We start from the raw sequence: 24688 nt of genomic DNA on the forward strand, positions 1-24688 counted from the left end.
ATCTAAAACTAATTGGATTATAACCTGATCAAGTTTTTGGGAAAACTTAGTGGTGGTCCTAATATTAGTTTGAATTTAACAGTGCTAATACTAAATTAAAATCCACATATTGAGGAAAATGTAATAAACTGAACAATAAGGTCATAGCTTAGCCACAATGTCTTGTTACAGTTCAGTCTACCCTGTGTCTCTCTGGTACACCAGTTATAATACCATTGTTGTTGTTACCTCACAGCAACCAAAGCTCCAACCACTGAACAATCATCTTTCTCTCCAACTGCTGAGCCTGTTCAAACTGAACAGAGTTCAGGTCACAAAAACACCCTCCTTAAATGTTTTCACACCGAGTATAGGCCAAGACACTGTTGTCATAGAGACATTTACCACTTCCTCATATATCTGTGGTTTGTAGAAGTAGCAGCATTATATTCTAGTATGGTCAAGTTCCACACATGAAAGGTGTGAAGAGCCGAACAAATAATTCCATTTGTCATAGCTGCACAAACATATCTATTTATCTTTATTTATTTATATTTTCATTTTATATAACCTTTATTTAACTAGGCAAGTCAGTTAAGAACAAATTCTTATTTACAATGACGGCCTACCAAAAGGCAAAAGGCCTCCTGTGGAAACAGAGGCAGGGATAAAATAAAAAAAATAGGACAAAACATACATCACGACAAGAGACACTACATAAAATAAAATAAAATTGTATTTGTCACATGCGCCGAATACAACAGGTGTAGACCTTGCAGTGAAATGCTTACTTACAAGCCCTTAACTAACAATGCAGTTTTAAGAAAATACCTAAAAAAAGTAAGAGATAAGATGAACAAATAATTAAAGAGCAGCAGTAAATATCAATAGCAGGGCTATATACAGGGGGTACCGATACAGAGTCAATGTGCGGGGGAACCGGTGTCGAGGTAATTCAGGTAATATATACATGGAGGTAGAGTTATTAAAGTGACTATGCATAGATAATAACAAAGATCCTCGCTTCGCGTTCCTAGGAAACTATGCAGTATTTAGTTTTTTGACGTGTTATTTATTACATTGTTACCCCAGGTAATCTTAGATTTTATTACATACAGTCGGAAGGAACTACTGGATATAAGAGCAACGTCAACTCACCATCATTACGACCAGGAATACGACTTTCCCGAAGCGGATCCTGTGTTTTGCCCACCACCCGGGACAATGGATCGGATCCCAGCCGGCGAACCAATTCAACGACGCCGTAAAAGGGGCAGACGAAGCGGTCTTCTGGTCAGGCTCCGGAGACGGGCACATTGCGCACCGCTCCCGAGCATAATACTCGCCAATGTCCAGTCTCTTGACAACAAGGTTGATGAAATCCGAGCAAGGGTAGCATTCCAGAGAGACAAAAGAGACTGTAACGTTCTTTGCTTCACGGAAACATGGCTCACTCGAGACACGCTATCGGAGTCGGCACAGCCAGCTGGTTTCTTCACGCATCGCGCAGACAGAAACAAACTTCTTTCTGGTAAGAAGAGGGCGGGGGGTATGCCTTATAATTAACGAGACGTGGTGTGATGATAACAACATACAGGAACTCAAGTCCTTCTGTTCAACTGACTTAGAATTCCTCACAATCAAATGTCGACCGCATTATCTACCAAGAGAATTATCTTCGATTATAATCACCGCTGCATATATTCCCCCCCCAAGCAGACACATCGATGGCCCTGAACGAACTTCATTTGACTCTATGTAAACTGGAAACCACATATCCTGAGGCTGCATTCATTGTAGCTGGGGATTTTAACAAGGCTAATCTGAAAACAAGACTCCCTAAATTCTATCAGCATATCGATTGTGCTACCAGGGCTGGTAAAACCCTGGATCATTGTTATTCTAACTTCCGCGACGCATATAAGGCCCTCCCCCGCCCTCCTTTCGGAAAAGCTGACCACTAGCCACTTTAAACAATGCCACTTATATAATGTTTACATACCCAACATTACTCATCTCATATGTATATACTGTACTCGATACCATCTACTGCATCTTGCCTATGCCGTTCTGTACCATCACTCATTCATATATCTTTATGTACATATTCTTCATCCCTTTACTCTTGTGTGTATAAGGTAGCTGTTGTGAAATTGTTAGGTTAGATTACTCGTTGGTTATTACTGCATTGTCGGAACTAGAAGCACAAGCATTTCGCTACACTCGCATTAACATCTGCTAACCATGTGTATGTGACAAATAAAATTTGATTTGATTTGAGAGTAGCAGCAGCGTAGAAGAGGGGGGTTGGGGGGCAATGCAAATAGTCCGGGTAGCCATTTGATTAGATGTTCATGAGTCTTATGGCTTGGGGGTAGAAGCTGTTTAGAAGCCTCTTGGACCTAGACTTGGCGCTCTGTTACCACTTGCCGTGCAGTAGCAGAGAAAACAGTCTATGACTAGGGTGGCTGGAGTCTTTGACAATTTTTATGGCCTTCCTGATGACTGATGTGGTGTACTCCTCAATGCCATCGGAAGAATCCCGGAACATATTCCAGTCTATGCTAGCAAAACAGTCCTGTAGCTTAGCATCTGCTTCATCTGACCACTTCTTAATTGACAGAGTCACTAGTGCTTCCTGCTTTAATTTTTGCTTGTAAGCAGGAATCAGGAGGATAGAATTATGGTTAGACTTTCCAAATGGAGGGCGAGGGAGAGCTTTGTACGCATCTCTGTGTGTGGAGTAAATGTAGTTTAGAGTTTTTTTCCATCTGGTTGCACATTTAACATATTGATAGAAATTATGTAAAACAGATTTAAGATTCCCTGCATTAAAGTCCCCGGCCACTAGGAGCGCCGCCTCTGGATGAGCATTTTCCTGTTTGCTTATGGCGGTATACAGCTCATTGAGATCGGTCTTAGTGCCAGCATCAGTCTGTGGTGGTATGTAAACAGCTACGAAAAATACAGATGAAAACTCTCTAGGTAGATAGTGTGGTCTACAGCTTATTATGAGATACTCTACCTCAGGCGAGCAAAACCTTGAGACTTCCTTAGATATAGTGCACCATCTGATGCTTATAAAAATGTACATAGACCTACACCCCTTGTCTTACCAGAGGCTGCTGTTCTATCCTGCCGATGCAGTGTGTAACCCGTCAGATGTATGTTAATTATGTCGTTGTTCAGACACAACTCTGTGAAACATAAGATATTACAGGTTTTAATGTCAATTTTTAGGATATGCGTGCCTTTTTCTCGTCCAATTTATTTTCCAGCGATTTTGCGTTGGCCAGTAGTACAGATTGCAAGGGCAGATTAGCCACTCGTCGGCGGATCCTCACAAGGTACAAGGCGATATGTTTTCTGTCTCTTTCTCCCACGAATGAAGGGAATACGGGCCTGTTCTTGTGTCTGGAGTAAATCCCTATTGTCCGACTCATTAAAGAGAAATTCTTTGTCCAGTTCAAGGTGAGTAATCGCTGTTCTGATTTCCAGAAGCTCTTTTCGGTCATAAGAGACGGTAGCAGCAACATTATGTACAAAATAAGTCACAAAAAATGCGTAAAAACAAACAAAATAGGACGGTTGGTTAAGAGCCCATGAGAAGGCAGCCATACTCTCCTGCACCATCTTAATGTATACTGGATATGGTTAAGTACTATGTATCCAGATGTAATGTATATCTAATAACTATATGTTGTTGTGTAACTACTGTGTAACAAAAGTGCCATGTATATAAGATATGTCTAGAATGTAAAAGTAATGGGAAAAATCTGCACAAACAAAGTTTTTTTGGATAGATCAATAACAGCAACAAAAAACATAACATGTTTCTATGAAGTGCTGAAGTTGAGGTCAGGTACTGGGACTGGACACATGCTGAAACTCTGAAGACAGGAGCAGTAGCTTGTCTTATCAATAAAACTTCCTGTATTATATGTGTTATAGTCCAGATTAAATGTAATTTTCATGCTGTGAGAATTTGCTTGAATTCCAATCTAAGGTGTTTTCTGTTGTTGTGTCTACAGGTGCTTATCGTGTGTCTGTGAAGACAGGAGGCTCCACCACCATCCCATGTCGGTTTGATCTGAAATACAAAACACATGTGAAATTCTTGTGTAAAGTAGATTATTTGAAAAGATGCTCCCCTGATGTACATACTAAGAGCATAAATAAGTTCTCAATCTCTCATGACATCAACCAGCAAACCTTCACTGTGACCATGACTGATCTGGAGCCAGAGGACTCTGGACGTTACTGGTGTGCTGTGGAGATCAATGGTGGATCAGATGTCTGGACAGAACAGTTCCAACTATCTGTCACTGCAGGTAAGATCCCTGCAACTCTTCCATATGATTACATGACTGGTGTTCTGGTTTCATTTACTGATGTCACTATTATTGTTCAAGTTGACATGAGGAATGTTGGTATATGTCTACTTTCTGTTCTCTATACATCATATCATCATTATTATATTTGTGGTCAGTTGTTACAAAAAAACACTTGATCACTCAGGACCTTCTATGGTGTCTGTACCTCTGTGTTCAGGTACTCCAGAACTCTATGTGGACCAACAGGAGGTGACTGGAGTTGAAGGAGGGAGGGTCATTATAAATTGTTACTATAGGAACACTGGACATAGGACGTGGTGGTGCAGGATTGGTGGCAGTGGCTCCTGTGTGGAGAGGAATTCTGGGACTACAGAGGGAAAATCAGTGACCCTACAGCAGACCACTGATGCCACCAGAGGAAACGTCTTAATGGTGACTATGAGTGGACTGAAGATGGAGAACACTGGCTTGTACAGGTGTGGAGTGGGAGACCTTATGATGCCTGTTCACATCACTGTCAGACGACAAACCACCACACAAATTACCACCACTATCACCAGTGAGTAGAGAGCAATCAGATTCTGTAGAATGAAGTATTAACCTGGTTTATCCAGTATTGCTGGCTGATCATCTAAAATAAATTGATTGTAACCTGATTAAAAGCTTTTGGGAATATTTAGTGGTCCTACCATTTGTTTGAACTCAACAGTGCTAATACTAAGTTAAAATGTACATATTGGGTAAATTAAATCAACTGAACAAGAAGTCACCAGTCATAATATCAGTGTTGTTTTTACCTCACAGCAACTAAAGCTCCAACCACTGAACAATCCTCTTTCTCTTCAACATTTGAGCCTGTTCAGACTGATAACACAGTCCAAGGTCCTGAGGGGGGCAAGGAGAAGGACACCATGAGGTAATTATCACTCATACAGCTGTATTTCACACTTACTCTTCCAAATGGATGATAATAGAAATATGAAGAAAGATAACATTTTCTGTTGTTCACACTAGAGTTTAGGCCACAAAAACACCCTCCTGAAATGTTTTCACACTGAGTACAGGCCAAGACACTGTTATAGACATTTACCACTTCCTCATATCTCTGGAGTTTGCAGAAGTAGCAGCATTCTATTCTATTGTCAAGTTTCACACATAAAAGGTGTTAAGAGCTGAACAAATGTTTCCATTTCGTCATAGCAGCACAAACAAATAAATATATCTGTGATGTTTTCATAGAATGCATTTTACAATATACAGACTTTCACTGTCAGTTCCATAGATCTAAAAGTCCTACTGATTCCTCTGGGCATGTTGGTGGTGGTGATAGCTGGTGTCCTACTGTTAAATATACACTGGGTGGTTTGAGCCTTGAATGCTGATTTATTGACAGCTGTGGTATAGCAGACCGCATACCACTGGTATGACAAAACATGTATTTTTACTGCTCTGATTACATTGGTAACCAGTTTATAATAGCAATAAGGCACCTCAGGGGTTTGTGGTATATGGTTAATATACCATGGCTAAGGGCTGTGTCCTAACAACAGTCCTTAGCTGTGGTATATTGGCCATATGCCACACCTCCTCGGGCCTTATTGCCTAAATATACACTGCCTTTAGAAAAGGTAAATCTTCTCTTTACAATTCCCCTTAAAAAAAGGTTTTATTGCAGCAATTTACAGAGGAACTTGTTCTAAATCTTTTAATTCTTTTACAGATGGAAAACAACATTTTTCTACCTGCCACAAATTGGTAATGCTGTGCTTTTCCTCCTGTTCACCATCATTGCTGTTGTGAAGTTCAGGGTAAACTGAATCCGTGGTGAAACTAAAGATGAGTAGAAAACAGATAGGTCTGTTTTCCAGAGACCAGAGACCAAGGGGCAGATTTACTTTGTTTCATAGTTGATCTTAATTACTGAATCATAGTCTTACTGTACTATTCTGTATGCTTCATATGTTAAAAATGCATACCTTGTTAATAAACTATCAAATCTATCAGGATATTGTTAGAAAGTTGTGTCTCTGCCCAAATACATTGTTTCTGAGTTGTGTGCTTGCAAACACCATATACGCTTCAACTGTTAATGATTAAGCATAAATTAAAAACATTTATTTAAAAAAGGTTAACTGTTCAATACCCAAAATGTGGAAATCAGCATACTGTATGACCCTTCAGATGTAGATAACTATAGCCCTATTTCCAAGCTCCGACTAGACACGACACTAGACACTAGGTGGTTGCTACTCAAAGTCCACAGGGCCATCACCCAGTTAGGCAAGACTGCCTTTTCCCATTGTGCACCAGAGGCATGGAATAGTCTGTAAAGTATGCTTCACCTAGACATTCTAGTGCCCCTCAGTGAGTTTACAACTCTGGTCCAAAACTCTATTCAGGAGGATTGTTAATGTTTCTTCAGACCGTTCTTCCTTTGTCCTTGATTTGAGCTTCGAAAAGTATTCAGACCCCTTGACTTTTCCCACATTTTGTTATGTTACAGCCTTATATTAAATCGTCCCCCCCCCCCATAAAAACCTCTATAATGACAAAGCAAAAACTGTTTTTTAGAAATGTTTATAAAATGTATAAAATAAAAAAAACATGAAATATCACATTTACATAAGTATTCAGACCCTATGCTCATTACCTAGTTGAATCACCTTTGGCAGCGATTACAGCCTCGAGTCTTCTTGGGTGTGACGCTACAAGCTAGGCACACCTGTATTTGGGAAGTTTCTCCCATTCTTCTCTGCAGATCCTCTCAAGCTCTGTCAGGTTGGATGGGGAGCGTTGCTGCACAGCTATTTTCAGGTCTCTGCAGAGATGTTCAATCGGGTTCATGTCCAGGCTCTGGCTGGGCCACTCAAGGACATTCAGAGACTTGTCCCGAAGCCACTTCAGCGCTGTCTTGGCTGTGTGCTTAGGGTTGTTGTCCTGAAAGAAGGTGAACCTTCACCCCAGTCTGAGGTCCTGAGCGCTCTGGAGCAGGTTTTCATACAGGATCTCTCCATACTTCACTCCATTCATCTTTCCCTCAATCCTGTCTAGTCTACCAGTCCCTGCCACTGAATAACATCCCCACAGCATGATGCTGCCACCACCATGCTTCACCGTATCGATAGTACCAGGTTTTCTCCAGAAATGACGCTTGACATTCTGGCCAAAGTGTTCAATCTTGGTTTAATCAGACAAGATAATCTTGTTTCTATTGGTCTGAGAGTCTTTAGGTGCCTTTTGGCAAACTGGAGACACAGTGCGTAGAACCGGCACAGGACGTACTGGGCCGCGGAGGCGCACTGGAGGTCTGGAGCGTAGAGCTGGCACAACGTGTCCTGGATAGATGACAACTGTTACGGATACAAGTATTCTGTGTGTATCCTGTGTGTGTTTCTTTTCTCTCCTTCTCCCCTACTCACAGGTGACAATCATCATTCCCCAATCAGTCATCAATTAGTCGCTAATCAGAAGACACCTGCTCCTTTTCCCTTACCCAATCACAGTTCCTTTCCCTTGGTTAAAAACCCTGTCAGTTGTGTTCTCTAGAGCTCAATCTCTCTGTCAATGCCATCTGTCTATAGATCTCTTGTTTGGTTTGCAACTACATATCACTTTGTCCCCACCTGTGAGTATTGTTTTTGGTTATGGTGTTTGAGTGTTTGTTTGACGGTGGGAAAAGGGGGTAACCAGACAGGTCGCCCATGGGCATACATTACCCGTAGGAATACTTTATATATAAACACTAGTTAGAACTGGGCGGACCACCCCCTGTATTTTTGGTTAGTTAGTTAGCTGTTGGTGAAGTAGGCTAGTCTAGCTTAGGGGTGTTTGTGAATACTTATTATTTCTTTCCTTGGGTCCAGCTCAGCCCCTTTTCCTGCTCCCCCCATTACCGTGTGTTTGTAAATAAACCCTGAGTGTTTGACGGTAGATATTAGTTGTCGTGGTTATTTCGTACTCACTCTTACTTTGTCACTACTATAATTTGCATGAGTTATGTTACGGGTCCCATTACCATCCCCCCTAGACTGTCGGGCCAAAGGGATTCGTAACAACAACATTCGCACGGCAAGTGCGGGGAGCTGGCACAGGACGCACCGGGCTGTGGAGGCGCACTGGAGACACGGTCCGTAGAACCGGCACACATTGTACCGGAACGATGACACACTCCTCAAAGCGAGTGCGGAGAGCTGGCACAGGACGTACTGGGCTGTGGAGGCGCACTGGAGACCTGGTGTGTGGAGCCGGCACAGATGGTACCGGACAGATGACACGCTTCTCAGGACGAATATCTTGCCTCCCCAGCCAAACCAACAGCTCTTCCGCTTCACTCTCTTCACATTTCGCCAACCACTCCTCGAAGGTCTCTATCTCACCCCTCCATTCACTCTCTCTCAATCTATCCAACGCTTCCTCCATGGTCTCTAACTCACCCCTCAGCGTCGCCGACCACCCCGTGTGCCTCCCCCCCAAAATGTTTTGAGGCTGCTTCTTGGGCCTACGTCGTGGCCGCGAACCCCGATGTCGTCGCTTTCCCTCCTTCGCTGCTTCCGCCTGCTTCCATGGCAGGCTTTTGTCTCCTGCCATTATTTCGTCCCAAGTCCAGGATGTCCTCCACTCCTGGCTTTCCTCCCAGGCCCAGGATCCCTGCTCCTCCTGGGTTCTCATCTTTTATTATGAGAACCGTCACAAAAACAATAAAGAGCAAAGAAACGAACGTGCAGCTTTGTCGTGCTCAAAGGCAACAATGCAAAAACAAGATCCCACAACCAACAGGTGGGAAAAAGCTGCCTAAGTATGATCCCCAATCAGAGACAACGATAGACAGCTGCCTCTGATTGGGAACCATACCAGGCCAACTTAGAAATAAAGAAACTAGAATGCCCACCCTAGTCACACCCCGACCTAACCCAAAATAGAGAATAAAGGATCTCTAAGGTCAGGGTGTGACACATGGTCTCTTTTTTTGTTTTCTTGAGTAAGGCAGCTCCAAAATGCAGGTGTTTCAGCCTAGCTCAGCTCTTTCTGTGGTGGTGGGGCAAGCCAACAGACAATACGGAGCTTTGCGCCGTGATTGGCTCAGTGTTCTGTCACTCATGGGGACACCATGTCACCGCCAAGTCTAAGGGTAGAGCTAAAAAATTGTAGCCCCTTGGGTGGCTACAATTTACATTAGAAGTACCAATCCGAGAAGGCTCAAGGTCATTGGCTACAGATAAAAGGACAGAAAATCACGTTTTATGTACAGTTGCTTTTATTGTACTGATCATGTCAACATCTTAGCTAGTAGCAATCATCATGAATCAAGTCGACAATCCACTGGGAAATCATTTTTAATCTTTGTCATATGAAGAGAAATAATAAAAGAGAATTTATAGATAAAACATATCGGTGCTCATCGGCCATTGGACATAAACAACAAGTTGTAAATCTCTAATTCAACAATGAGTGGTTTGGAAGGAATCAGTGACAGTGGCTAACTGCAAGCATTGAAAAGCAATCACTAGCCTGCTATTCAGTGGAGTGACTGTGTGGTCCCAAATCTGGGATTAAGGGGCTCTTTTCCAAGTTTAAAATGATAAACATTCAACATTGGCCATGCTGTCAATGAAGCATGATTTTTGCCGCGCTCAAAACAACTGTTAACTCTGAACTGCTAAAACTTGAGTTCAGTGAGTTCAATACAACTGGGAAGTCTGGAATAAATGAGCTCCGACTGGGAAAATATGTTTTGAACGGTCATCCAACTCGGAACTCAGCCGACGTGAGCAAAACATTTAAACGTGTCAACCCTCGCAAGGCTGCAGGCCCAGACGGCATCCCCAGCCGCGTCCTCAGAGCATGCACAGACCAGCTGGCTGGTGTGTTTACGGACATATTCAATCAATCCTTATCCCAGTCTGCTGTCCCCACATGATTCAAGAGGGCCACCATTGTTCCCTTTCCCAAGAAAGGTAAGGTAACTGAGCTAAATGACTATCGCCCCGTAGTACTCACTTCCGTCATCATGAAGTACTTTGAGAGACTAGTCAAGGACCATATCACCTCCACCCTACCTGACACCCAAGACCCACTCCAATTTGCTTACCGCCCCAATAGGTCCACAGACGACGCAATCGCAATCGCCATCACACTGCACACTGCCCTAACCCATCTGGACAAGAGGAATACCTATGTGAGAATGCTGTTCATCGACTACAGCTCAGCATTTAACACCATAGTACCCTCCAAACTCGTCATCAAGCTGGACTTGGGTCCTGGACTTCCTGACGGGCCGCCCCCAGGTGGTGAGGGTAGGTAACAACATCTCCACCCCGCTGATCCTCAACACTGGGGCCCCACAAGGGTGCGTTCTGAGCCCTCTCCTGTACTCCCTGTTCACCCACGACAGTGTGGCCATGCACGCCTCCAACTCAAATCATCAAGTTTGCAGACGACACTACAGTGCGACGAGACAGCCTACAGGGAGGAGGTGAGGGCCCTCGGAGTGTGGTGTCAGGAAAATAACCTCACACTCAACGTCAACAAAACAAAGGAGATGATTGTGGACTTCAGGAAACAGCTGAGGGAGCACCCCCCTATCCACATCGACGGGACAGTAGTGGAGAGGGTAGAAAGTTTTAAGCTCCTCGGCGTACACATCACGGACAAACTGAAATGGTCCAACCACACAGACAGCGGGGTGAAGAAGGCGCAGCAGCGCCTCTTCAACCTCAGGAGGCGAAAGAAATTTGGCTTGTCACCAAAAACACTCACAAACTTTTACAGATGCACAATCGAGAGCATCCTGTCGGGCTGTATCACCGCCTGGTATGGCAACTGCTTCGCGCATAACCGTAAGGCTCTCCAGAGGGTAGTGAGGTCTGCACATTGCATCACCGGGGGCAAACTACCTGCCCTCCAGGACACCTACACCACCCGATGTCACAGGAAGGCCAAAAATATCATGAAGGACAACAACCACCTGAGCCACTGCCTGTTCACCCCGCTGTCATCCAGAAGGCGAGGTCAGTATAGGTGCATCAAAGCAGGGACCGAGAGACTGAAAAACAGTTTCGATCTCAAGGCCATCAGACTGTTAAACAGCCATCACTAACATTGAGTGGCTGCTGCCAACATACTGACTTAACTCCAGCCACTTTAATAATGGAAAAATGTATGTAATAAATGTATCACTAGACACTTTAAACAATGCCACTTCATATAATGTTTACATACCCTACATTACTCATCTCATATGTATATACTGTACTCTATACCATCTACTGCATCTTGCCATCTTGATGTAATGTATCACTAGCCACTTTAAGCAATGCCACTTTTATATGTTTACATACCCTACATTACTCATCTCATATGTATATACTGTACTCTATGCCATCTACTGCATCTTGCCATCTTGATGTAATGTATCACTAGCCACTTTAAGCAATGCCACTTTTATATGTTTACATACCCTACATTACTCATCTCATATGTATATACTGTACTCTATGCCATCTACTGCATCTTGCCATCTTGATGTAATGTATCACTAGCCACTTTAAACTATGCCACTTTATGTTTACATACCCTACATTACTCATCTCATATGTATAAACTGTACTCTATACCATCCACTGCATCTTGCCTATGCCGTTCTATACCATCACTCATTCATATATTTTTTTATTCATTCCTTTACACTTGTGTGTATAAGGTAATTGTTGTGAAATTGTTAGGTTAGATTACTCGTTGGATATTACTCGTTGGATATTACTGCATTGTCGGAACTAGAAGCACAAGCATTTCGCTACACTCGCATTAACATCTGCTAACCATGTGTATGTGACAAATAAAATTTGATTTGAATTGTAAATCCGGCCTCTTTCTAGAGCGACGACCTGAAGATCAATCACATCATCATGATTCGACCTTGTTTTTTCCCCCAGAGTTCCCAGTTGTTTTGAAAGCATCATAAATTCAGAGAATGCCAGACTTTGATGACAAAATTTGCCCACAAAGGACTGCTGCGCCACCTTCCGGTTCAAGTGAGCACAGCACAAGGTGAGTCCAAAAATGTATTGTATGCTGCTGCGTAAATGATGCAATATGCCAGGGAGATATCTACTGTATACCGTAGCTAAGAAAGTAATACTAAGTGTATGTTGTGAAGTAAGATGTTAGTAGCCCATGTGCCTCACCCTAATAATTTGGTCTATTTACCCCTCTTAATTTCGCCTACTGTTCTGACTTGGTGGTGCATATGTAGTCTATAACCTGTTTTAGAGAAATGTAATCCAAATCAAACTTTATTTGTCACATGCGCCAAATACAACAAGTGTAGACCTTCCCGTGAAATTATTACTTACAAGCCCTTAACCAACAGTGCAGTTCAAGAAGAGTTAAGAAAATATTTACCAAATAAAGTAAAAAATAATAAAAAGTAACACAATAACATAACAATAACGAGGCTATATACAGGGGGTACCGGTACCGAGTCAATGTGCGGGGGTACAGGTTAGCGGTCATTTGTACAGTGGTTCCTCCTTTAAAAGTTGTGTAATACTGCGACACACTTTGTGTGCTGCCGCAACATTCTGTGGCACATCATTTAATTGTCAGATATTTTTTCTGTTACTGCAAGTTATTGCTAGTTTGACCACCAGAGGGCATTTTTGAAAAGCATTTGATAGTATTCCGTATTGGCATTACCAGAGAATTTAAAACATTTTGTGTAATAACACAGTATATGGGATTGATTAAGAAATTTGGCTTAATTAATTTGATTAATATTATTGTGTTTCTATTCAGAGAAAAATATGGCGCTTTACAACGTGACAGTCGGGAGTAGGCTACAGGATTGAAGGATTCTAAATTATTTACCTTCATTAGACAACTTTGTTCCAATATTTATGTCAATCAGTGATATTTATTCCCATAGTATTTCGTTATGGATCCATAACTAAATCAACATCTGCATTTTGAAAGAGTATTTTTTCATAAATATTTTATTAACTAAATGTGTTTATTTGTTTATTAGGGTACTGTGCAGTCTACAATACATACTGTAGTAAACATGGGAAAGTGCCTAATTCCTTACTCAACACTAGTTAGACTCATTTCGCCTATGGTATTTATTTCAATGACGTGATTCTCCGCCAATAATTACATTTAGAGGATTGGAGGACTCTAATTTAATATCTACATATAATAATATCTATAATATGAAAATATCTAAGAGGCTTTTATATAATTCTAAATTAATTAATAATAATTGCTTTGTTTAAAAAGTAACAATATTTTGGAGATTTTGTTTTCATTTAAGCTAGAGTGAGCGGGAAAAAAAGCAAATTCTAAACATACTAACATACTTTATTTGTAAATAAAGCCAGTCTGTTATTTAGAATTATTTATTTCTGGAGAAACATAACTTGATTATTTAGCAGACCTCACTTGCTTATATTCAGTCAACACAAATTTTAAGAATATCATGGAATATTTGAACATTTTCGTTTCTCCATGCTTGTTTCAGAGCAGCGCGAAATGGTCCACAGCGGGAAGGCTATATATTCTGTGCCCACTCGTAGTATCACTCTTCGGTTACACGTCCTTGGAATAGCAGAACATCATAATGGGCAGGGCAGCCCTTCCTGTGCCTGGTGAGCAGTTGGTCAAGTTCTGTTGTCAGAAGAGGAATGGAAATGTCAGGGTGAACCGAAGACCTGACGAACCCGCCACGTACTGTATGTTCACTCTGCCTGTCGGAGGTGGAGTTCCAGAGCTCACGGGTGCCTGCATGGATTGCGACTCCATCTCGATCCTTGCCCTTTTCAATGCGTGAGTGAGTCAATGATTCCAATGATTCGTCTGACAAACAAAGAACTTTGTGTCCTGCAGGCCCAGGCATGGATCAAAGCTGGCGAGACATTCAATAACGTCATCTTCACAGAGGAATCAACCGTTGCCCTTGAGCAATTTGCTCAAAATTGCTACAGAAAAAAAGGAAGACGATCAAGAAGATTAACGAAAGCATAAAGTGTCACGACTTCCACCGAAGTCGGTCCCTCTCTCTTGTTTGGGCGGCGTTCGGCGGTCCACTTTTCATTTTCCATTTGATTTGTCTTTGTCTTTCACACCTGGTTTCAATCCCCCAATTACTTGTTCATTATTTAACCCTCTGTTCCCCCATGTTTGTTTGTGAGTAATTGTTTATTGTATTGCGGTCCGTATTTGTGGCCTTGCATTTATACGACGTGTATTGTAATATATTTGAGTAAAATTGTTTTCATTACTCATATCTGCTGTCCTGCGCCTGACTCATCTCACCAGCTACACACAGACGCTTTACATAAAGATGTTAATGTCTATAAAATGGCGCCGGAAGAAATGGCAGCAGTTTTACGGGCGCCCAACCAATTGTGCTATTATGTGTTTTTTTTCGCGTTATTTGTAACTTATTTTGTACATAATGTTTCTGCAACCGTATCTTACTGCAAAAAGAGCTTCTGGATATCAGGACAGCGATCACTCACCTCGGATTAGACAAAGATTTTTTTCTTCAACAAGGAGGACACACAAGACATTCTCCATACACCCCACAGGGCCGACATCCCCGTTTTTTGCAAGAGGAAGTGACACAGGTACAGAGGACAAAGAGCCGGATGCCTGGTCAGGACCCGGAGAAGGCGAGTGGGAAAACTGCCATTATCGTCAATACTACTCGCCAACGTGCAATCATTGGACAATAAATTAGATGAGGTACGATCATCAAAAACTGTAATATCCTTTGTTTCACAGAATCGTGGCTGAATGACGACATGGATATTTAGCTAGCGGGATATACGCTGCACCGGCAAGATAGAACAGTGGTCTGTGCATATTTGTAAACAACAGCTGGTGCACGAAATCTAAGGAAGTCTCTAGATTTTGCTCGCCTGAAGTAGAGTATATTGTGATAAATTGCAGGCCACACTACTTGCCTAGAGAGTTTTCAGCTATACTTTTCGTGGCTGTTTATTTACCACCACAGACAGATGCTGGCACTAAGACCGCACTCAGTCAGCTGTATAAGGAAATAAGCAAACAGGAAACCACTCACCCAGAGGCGGCGCTCCTAGTGGCTGGAGACTTTAATGCAGGGAAACTTAAATCAGTTCTACCAAATTTCTATCAACATGTTAAATGTGCAACCAGAGGGAAAAAAGTTCTAGGTCACCTGTACTCCACACACAGAGACGCGTACAAAGCTCTCCCTCGCCCTCCATTTGGTAAATTCGACCACAACTCTATCCTCCTGATTCCTGCTAACAAGCAAAAATTAAAGCAGGAAGCACCAGGGACTCGGTCTATTAAAAAGTGGTCAGATGAAGCAGATGTTAAACTACAGGACTGTTTTGCTATCACAGACTGGAACATGTTCCATGATTCTTCTGATGGCATTGAGGAGTACACCACATCAGTCACTGGCTTTATCAATAAGTGCATCGAGGACGTCGTCCCCACAGTGACTGTACGTACATACCACAACCAGAAGCCATGGATTACAGGCAACATTCGCACTGAGCTAAAGGATAGAGCTGCTGCTTTCAAGGTGCGGGACTCTAACCCGGAAGCTTACAAGAAATCCTCCTATGCCCTGTGACGAACCATCAAACAGGCAAAGCGTCAATACAGGGCTAAGATTGAATCATATTACACCGGCTCCGACACTCGTCTTATGTGGCGGGGCTTGCAAACTATTACAGACTACAAAGGGAAGCACAGCCGCGAGCTGCCCAGTGACACGAGCTAAATCACTTCTATGCTCGCTTTGAGGCAAGTAACACTGAGGCATGAGAGCATCAGCTGTCCGGACGACTGTGTGATCACGCTCTCTGTAGCCGACGTGAGTAAGACCTTTAAACAAGTCAACATACAAGGCTGCGGGGCCAGACGGATTACCAGGACGTGTGCTCCGGGCATGTGCTGACCAACTGGCAGATGTCTTTACTGTCATTTTCAACATGTCCCTGATTGAGTCTGTAATACCAACATGTTTCAAGCAGACCACCATAGTCCCTGTGCCCAAGAACACTAAGGCAACCTGCCTAAATGACTACAGACCCGTAGCACTCACGTCCGTAGCCATGAAGTGCTTTGAAAAGCTGGTAATGGCTCACATCAACACCATTATCCCAGAAACCCTAGACCCACTTCAATTTGCATACCGCCCAAACAGATCAACAGATGATGCAATCTCTATTTCACTCCACACTGCCCTTTCCCACCTGGACAAAAGGAACACTTATGTGAGAATGCTATTCATTGACTACAGCTCAGCGTTCAACACCATAGTACCCTCAAAGCTCATCACTAAGCTAAGGATCCTGGGACTAAACACCTCCCTCAGCAACTGGATCCTGGACTTCCTGACGGGCCGCCCCCCAGGTGGTGAAGGTAGGTAGCAACACATCTGCCACGCTGATCCTCAACACTGGAGCTCCCCAGGGGTGTATGCTCAGTCCCCTCCTGTACTCCCTGTTCACCCACGACTACATGGCCAGGCACGACTCCAACACCATCATTAAGTTAGCAGACGACACAACAGTGATCACCGACAACAACGAGACAGCCTATAGGGATGAGGTCCGAGACCTGGCCGGGTGGTGCCAGAAGAACAACCCATCCCACAACATAACCAAGAATAAAGAGATGATTGTGGACTACAGGAAAAGGAGGACCGAGCACGCCCCCATTCTCAAAGACGGGGCTGTAGTGGAGCAGGTTGAGAGCTTCAAGTTCCTTGGTGTCCACATCAACAACAAACTAGAATGGTCCAAACACACCAAGACAGTCGTGAAGAGGGCAAGACAAAGCCTATTCCCCCTCAGGAAACTAAAAAGATTTGGTATGGGTCCTGAGATCCTCAAAAGGTTCTACAGCTGTAACATCGAGAGCATCCTGACTGGATGCATCACTGCCTGGAACGGCAATTGCTCGTTCTCTGACTGCAAGGCACTACAGGGGGTAGTGCGTACGGCCCAGTATATCACTGGGGCTAAGCTGCCTGCCATCCAGGACCTCTACAGCAAGCGGTGTCAGAAGAAGGCCCTAAAATTTGTGAAAGACCCCAGCCACCCCAGTCATAGACTGTTCTCTCTACTACCGCATGGCAAGCAGTACAGGAGTGCCAAGTCTAGGACAAAAAGGCTTCTCAACAGTTTTTACCCCCAAGCCATAAGACTCCTGAACAGGTAATCAAATGGCTACCTGGACTATGCCCCCCCCCAACCCCTCTTTTTATGTTGCTGCTACTCTCTGTTTATCATATATGCATAGTCACTTTAACTACACATTCATGTACATACTACCTCAATTGGGCCGACCAACCAGTGCTCCCGCACATTGGCTAACCAGGCTATCTGCATTGTGTCCCACCCACCACCCGCCAACCCCTCTTTTACGCTACTGCTACTCTCTGTTCATCATATATGCATAGTCACTTTAACCATATTTACATGTACATACTACCTCAATCAGCCTGACTAACCGGTGTCTGTATGTAGCCTCGCTACTTTTATAGCCTCGCTACTGTATGTAGCCTATCTTTTTACTGTTGTCTTATTTCTTTACTTACCTATTGTTCACCTAATACCTTTTTTGCACTATTGGTTAGAGCCTGTAAGTAAGCATTTCACTGTAAGGTCTACCTACACCTGTTGTATTCGGCGCACGTGACAAATACATTTTGATTTGATTTGATTTGGTTGATGAATAAATGCTGTTTTGAGTTAGAAATGTAACACTTCAGAGTACTTAACCATCTAATACATTGCAAATTGAAGGATTTTCACAACAGTAGCCGGGCTGTAAAAAGTCCATTGTCCTGCTAATAGGAAACATTTGCATGATGGTCTACATTCTTCATTGTAACCACAATGTCACACATAATTTGTATCTACCTTTCCAATTACTTTAAGAGTTTGGGATTTACAAATGTGAGCTTTTAATTATTAGTTACATTGTTTTAGTTTAAATGTGCAGACTTTTTTTCTTTAAATAATTTTTTTTTGTAAGATGCTAGATTTTTGAGCAGTTGCAATTGTAAGTAGGCCCAATAAAAAATATCCTACTTCTATTAGGCTGTTAAGCATCATAACTTAACTGGCTGAGGTAGGCTATTTTATATAGGTCTAGGCTCCGGAGAAATAGACTCCAATTAAGCCCTCTTGTTGTTTGTGAAGTCAAATTAAAATGAAGATTATTGTTGAAATGAATTGCTTGACTGATGTAGGTTTTCTCCATCTGTTGGTGAGCAACACTTGCATAACAAGTGCGTATCTCTCATGTCGCACATCAAATTGAAACATTGTTATTCTCTGCGGAGTAACGTTATTTTATTTGGTGCGGAGAAAGTGTCCACCTTAGGCCGGGGATTGTAGGCCTGTTAAGGGAAAGCTCTAGTGTAAATCTCTGTAATATGGTTATCTTCCATATAGGGTTCTAGCGGGATCTTCCCAGAAGAGTGTAGCCTACTGCCTATATAAATATAATGACTACGAGGGCAGTTTCTAATTAGCAAAGCTGGTCTCATGAATTGCAAAGAGTTATGGGATATTAGAACCCCGTTGTCTTGACCTTGTAATCTTCAACCTACATGTTAACTAGCTGGCTAGATGGTTTTTGTTTTTTTCCTGGCATTAGCTTAAATTGCAATTTTATTTCACCAACCTTATGATCTGCTTCAGACCGCTTGCGTTCTGCCTAAGCAGCGTAGCTACAATGCTTGAGCTGGTCCCATGGTTGACTCAGAGCAGTAGATCCTCTGCATTATTGTGACTCCATTGTCTTAACCTTCCAATCTCAAACCTAAGCATGGGTACACTCAAAATGTCTGACAATTAGTGGAGGCAGTTAGTGAATTTCATAAAAATAGTGAAACATTAAAGGTATCCTTTATAGATATATATACAGTTGAAGTTTACATACACTTAAGACAAATACATTTAAACTCCGTTTTTCACAATTCCTGACATTTAATCCTAGTAAAAATTCCCTGTCTTAGGTCAGTTAGGATCACCACTTTATTTTAAGAATGTGAAATGTCAGAATAATAGTAGAGAGAATGATTTATTTCAGCTTTTATTTCATTCATCACATTCCCAGTGGGTCAGAAGTTCACATACACTCAATTAGTATTTGGTAGCAATGCCTTTAAATTGTTTAACTTAGGTCAAACATTTCGGGTAGCCTTCCACAAGCTTCCCACAATAAGTTGGGTGAACTTTGGCCCATTCCTCCTGGCAGAGCTGGTGTAACTGAGTCAGGTTTGTAGGCCTCCTTGCTCGCACATGCTTTTTCAGTTCTGCTCACAAATTTTCTATAGGATTGAGTTCAGGGCTTTGTGGTGGCCACTCCAATACCTTGACTTTGTTGTCCTTAAGCCATTTTGCCACAACTTTGGAAGTATGCTTGGGGTCATTGTCCATTTGGAAGACCCATTTGCGACCAAGCTTTAACTTCCTGACTGATGTCTTGAAATTTTGCTTCAATATATCCACATAATTTTCCTCCCTCATGATGCCATCTATTTTGTGAAGTGCACCAGTCCCTCCTGCAGCAAAGCACCCCCACAACATGATGCTGCCACGACTGTGCTTCACGGTTGGGATGGTGTTCTTCGGCTTGCAAGCCTCCCCCTTTTTCCTCCAAACAGAATGATGGTCATTATGGCCAAACAGTTCTATTTTTGTTACATCAGACCAGAGGACATTTCTCCAAAAAGTACGATCTTTGTCCTCATGTGCAGTTGAAAACCGTAGTCTGACTTTTTTTATGGGGGTTTTGGAGCAGTGGCTTCTTCCTTGCTGAGCGGCCTTTCAGGTTATGTCGATATAGGACTCGTTTTACTGTGGATATAGATACTTTGTAACTGTTTCCTCCAGCATCTTCACAAGGTCATTTACTGTTGTTCTGGGATTGATTTGCACTTTTCACACCAACGTACGTTCATCTCTAGGAGACAGAACGAGTCTCCTTCCTGAGCGGTATGACGGCTGTGTGGTCCCATAGTGTTTATACTTGTGTACTATTGTTTGTACAGATGAACGTGGTACCTTAATGCGTTTGGAAATTGCTCCAAAGGATGAACCAGACTTGTGGAGGTCTACAATTTTTTTCGGAGGTCTTGGCTGATTTCTTTTGATTTTCTCATGATGTCAAGCAAAGAGGCAGTGAGTTTGAAGGTAGGCCTTGAAATACATCCACAGGTATGTACACCTCCAATTGACTCTCATTATGTCAATTAGCCTATCATAAGCTTCTAAAGCCATGACATCATTTTCTGGAATTTTCCAAGCTGTTTAAAGGCACAGTCAACTTAGTGTATGTAAACTTCTGACCCACTGGAATTGTGATACAGTGAATTATCAGTGAAATCATCTCTCTGTAAACAATTGTTGGTAAAATTACTTGTGTCATGCACAAAGTAGATGTCCTGACCGACTTGCCAAAACTAGTTTGTTAACAATAAATTTGTGGAGTGTTTGAAAAACTAGTTTTAATGACTTCAACCTAAATATATGTAAACTTCAGACTTCAACGGTATATACTGTGTATATATATATATATCTTTTTTTTTTTCAGAACATTAACCGTGCGTGGGTAGATACATGTGTAGGTAGATGTGGAAAGACAGATGCAAATGATTTGTTGCAAGTTGGGGGGAGGGAGGGTTCACACCTAGCTCAAATTGGGGGGGTTCACATCTATTAAACAATTCTTTAGTAAAGGTTGAATAGTCTATTGTTCAGCTAATAGCCCATCCTGCTTGTGAAAACTAATAATAATACTTTTTCCCCCTTTCCATATGTTATTGATTCCAACTGATAAAGTGTTTTTAGTCACAGTCGGCCCCAACCCCAATTAATACATTTGGGCACAGTCGATAGCGTGCTGGACTTCGGACTAGAATGTTGAGGGTTCGAAACCTGCTCCCTGCATGTTTTATTACATTAGTATGCCGGTCTCAGAGCAAATAGCCTAGATTGTTACTCCCATCTGGTTCCTCGCTCTCTTTCACGTGTCATTCAGCACGCGTGTGGGCGTGCTGGCAGGATGCACTGTTTTTTATTCTGTATATATGAAATACAAATCAGCCTATACTTAAATCATGTTTCTCATCTATTGCATGGTTACAATGTGTAATCATTGATGTTGTCACGCCCTGACCTTAGAGAGACGTTTTATTTCTCTATTTGGTTAGGTCAGGGTGTGATGTGGGGTGGGCATTCTAGGTTTGGTTTTCTAGGTTTCTGTATTTCTATGTTTTGGCCGGGTATGGTTCTCAATCAGGGACAGCTGTCTATCGTTGTCTCTGATTGAGAATCATACTTAGGCGGCCTTTTTTTCCACCTAATGTGTGGGTAATTATTATTTTTTCGTGTGTGTTTGTGTGCACCTCGGTTGCGTCACGTTCTTTGCTGTTTACCTGTTTGTTTTGTTGGTTAAGTTTTTCACTCCGATTAAAAAATGTGGAACGACATGCACGCTGCGCCTTGGTTGTTTTATGACAGGGAGTTTGAGGATAGCGAGCGTGACAGAATTACCCACCACAAGAAGACCAAGCAGCGTGCGCCAACCTGGAGGACGAGCTGGACTGGGGAGGAGAGAATGGCAGAGGACAAGACCCGGTCACGGAAGCCCGAGAGGCAGCTCCCAACATTTTTTTGGGGGGGGAACACGGGGTGATTGGCGAGTCAGAATTTAGACCTGAGCCAACTCCCCGTGCTTACCATGGGGAGCATGTGACTGGTCAGGCACCATGTTATGGGATGATGCACACGGTGTCTCGAGTGAGCATTCACAGGCCGGTGTGCTCTGTAACAGCGTCCCAGCATGGCTGGGTGAAAGTGGGCACCCAGCCAGAATGGGTTGTGCCAGCTCTGCGCTCGAGACTTCCAGTGTCCACCAAGAACCAAGCCTCGTGTATGTCTCCCCAGCCTGGTGAGCCCTATGGCAGCTCCACGTACCAGACTGCCCATACGTCTCCTCACTCCAGTGATGATCCATGGCACGAAGCCTCCAGTGATGATCCAAGGCAAGAAGCCTCCAGTGATGATCCATAGCACGAAGCCTCCAGTGATGATCCATTGCACAAAGCCTCCAGTGATGATCCATGGCAAGAAGCCTCCAGTGATGATCCATGGCAAGAAGCCTCCAGTGAGGAGTCATGGCACGAAGCCTCCAACGAAGGCCTCCAGTCCGGAGCCTGACCTAGAATTCCTTACAATCAAATGCCGACCGCGTTAATTACCAAGAGAATTCTCTTGTATTATAATCACAGCCGTGTATATCCCCCCCAAGCAGACACCTCGACGGCCCTGAAAGAACTTCATTGGACTCTATGTAAACTGGAAACCACATATCCTGAAGCTGCATGTATTGTAGCTGGGGATTTTAACAAAGCTAATCTGGAAACAAGGCTCCCTAAATTTTATCAGCATATCAAATGTGCGACCCGGGCTGGCAGCATTCTGGATCATTGCTACTCTAAATTCCGCAATGCATACAAAGCCCCCCCTCGCCCTCCTTTCGGCAAATCTGACCACGACTCCATTTTGTTGCTCCCAGCCTATAGACAGAAACAAAAGCAGGAATTCCCCGTGCTCAGGTCTGTTCAACGCTGGTCCAACATCTGATTCCAGGCTTCAAGATTGCTTCGATCAAGTGGACTGGGATATGTTCCGGATAGCCTCAGACAACAACATTGATGTATACGCTGATTGGGTGAGCGAGTTTATTAGCAAGTGTATCAGTGATGTTGTACCCACGGTGACTATTAAAACCTTCCCCAACCAGAAACCGTGGATTGATGGCAGCATTCACGCAAAACTGAAAGCGCGAACCACTGCTTTTAATCAGGGCAAGGCGACCGGAAACATGACCAAATACAAACAGTGTAGCTATTCTCGACAACCACTGTGATGATTATTTTTTGACCCTGCTGGTCATCTTTGAACATTTTAACATCTTGGCCATGTTCTGTTATAATCTCCACCCGGCACAGCCAGAAGAGGACTGGCCACCCCTCATAGCCTGGTTCCTCTCTAGGTTTCTTCCTAGGTTCTGGCCTTTCTAGGGAGTTTTTCCTAGCCACCGTGCTCCTACACTTGCATTGCTTGCTGTTTGGGGTTTTAGGCTGGGTTTCTGTACAGCACTTTGAAGTATCAGATGATGTAAGAAGGGCTTTATAAATACATTTGATTTGATTTAAAGCAGGATGTCACTCGCTCCGTCAGCTCCTCTTCCGTATGTGCTCAAACAACGACACCTTCCATGGGCAGAGTACGCCCAGAACTCGCTATGTCACTCGTCCACTGGGTTGACCCCCTTCCAGTGTGTGTCTTGGGTTTTCAGCCGGCCCTGGCTCCGTGGACTCTGGGCCAGACCGAGGCTCCTGCGGTTGATGAGTGGTTCCGGCGCGCATAAGTTGGAGTCTCACGTGAGACTCCAGCGCGCCGTCCATCGTCAAATGGAACAGGCAGACTGCCATCGCAGTGAGACCCCTGTGTTCCACCCTGGGGATTGCGTCTGGCTCTCTACCAGGAACCTCCCACTCCACCTGCCCTGCAAGAAACTGAGCCCCTGGTTTGTGAGGCCGTTCAAGGTTCTCTGGAGGGTCAACGAGGTGACGTATAGATTACAATTGCCCCGTCACTACCGTATCTCACCCTCGTTTCATGTCTCCTTTCTCAGGCCGGTGGTTCCTGGTCCCCTAGCTGATGCTGTCCCCCACGACATCCCACCACCACCCCCTGGACATCGAGGGCAGTCCGGCGTATGCTGTCCGAGCTCTACTGGACTCCCGGCGTGTGTCGTGGGGTTCGGCTCCAGTATCTGGTGGACAGGGAGGAGTATGGCTCAGAGGAACGACGCTGGGTTGCGGTGGAGAACATTCTGGATCTCAACATCATCCGTGATTTCCACCTTCGCCGCCCGGATTGACCCGCTCCTCGTCCTCAGGGTCGTCACCCTGGTCGTCGTCCTGCGGCAGGAGCCGCGCGTCAGAAGGGGGGTCAGTCACTTAGACTCCTGCTCCTCCCCTCCGGCGGGCGACGTTGCCGGAACACTAACCACCGGTCCTGGGATTCATCATTACGCACACCTGGCACTCATCATGATTCACACCTGGACTTACCTCCCCTTTATAGGTCCCACTCTTTGTTCATTCCTCGGTTGGTATTATTCCTGTGTTCATGTATTCCGCCTCTGTTATGTTGTCTCGTTACTTGGTTGTTTTATTAAACGTTTCGCCTGCACCTGCTTCTTGATTCACAGCGGCTTCATTACAGGCTAAATGTATGGTATTCTCAAATACAAAATACAAGGATCTCGAATCAACAAAATCCTCATAT

General features: G+C 43.5%; 1 protein-coding gene across 1 annotated transcript; it reads left to right on the forward strand.

Annotated features, from left to right (window-relative positions):
- The first annotated feature begins 3629 nt into the window (after positions 1–3629).
- Positions 3630–24278, forward strand: LOC120026174. The gene is made up of 6 exons (XM_038970999.1): positions 3630–3654; positions 4011–4310; positions 4531–4872; positions 5118–5229; positions 23691–23961; positions 24168–24278. The coding sequence occupies exons 1-6, from the start codon at positions 3630–3632 to the stop codon at positions 24276–24278; spliced, it is 1161 nt and encodes a 386-aa protein (XP_038826927.1).
- Positions 24279–24688: the final 410 nt, after the last annotated feature.

The sequence above is a fragment of the Salvelinus namaycush genome, chromosome 31, assembly GCF_016432855.1.
Source record: "Salvelinus namaycush isolate Seneca chromosome 31, SaNama_1.0, whole genome shotgun sequence".
Classification (NCBI taxonomy): domain Eukaryota; kingdom Metazoa; phylum Chordata; class Actinopteri; order Salmoniformes; family Salmonidae; genus Salvelinus; species Salvelinus namaycush.

Bases quoted from the DNA above. Each gene is read 5' to 3' on its own strand.
- LOC120026174 (XM_038970999.1), top strand. From the start codon at position 3,630: ATGGTTAAGTACTATGTATCCAGAT. The intron at 5,230-23,690 runs GTAATTATCACT...TTGGGTTTTCAG, and splicing joins AAGGAGAAGGACACCATGAG to CCGGCCCTGGCTCCGTGGAC. The intron at 23,962-24,167 runs GTGACGTATAGA...GTTCGGCTCCAG, and splicing joins TTCTCTGGAGGGTCAACGAG to TATCTGGTGGACAGGGAGGA.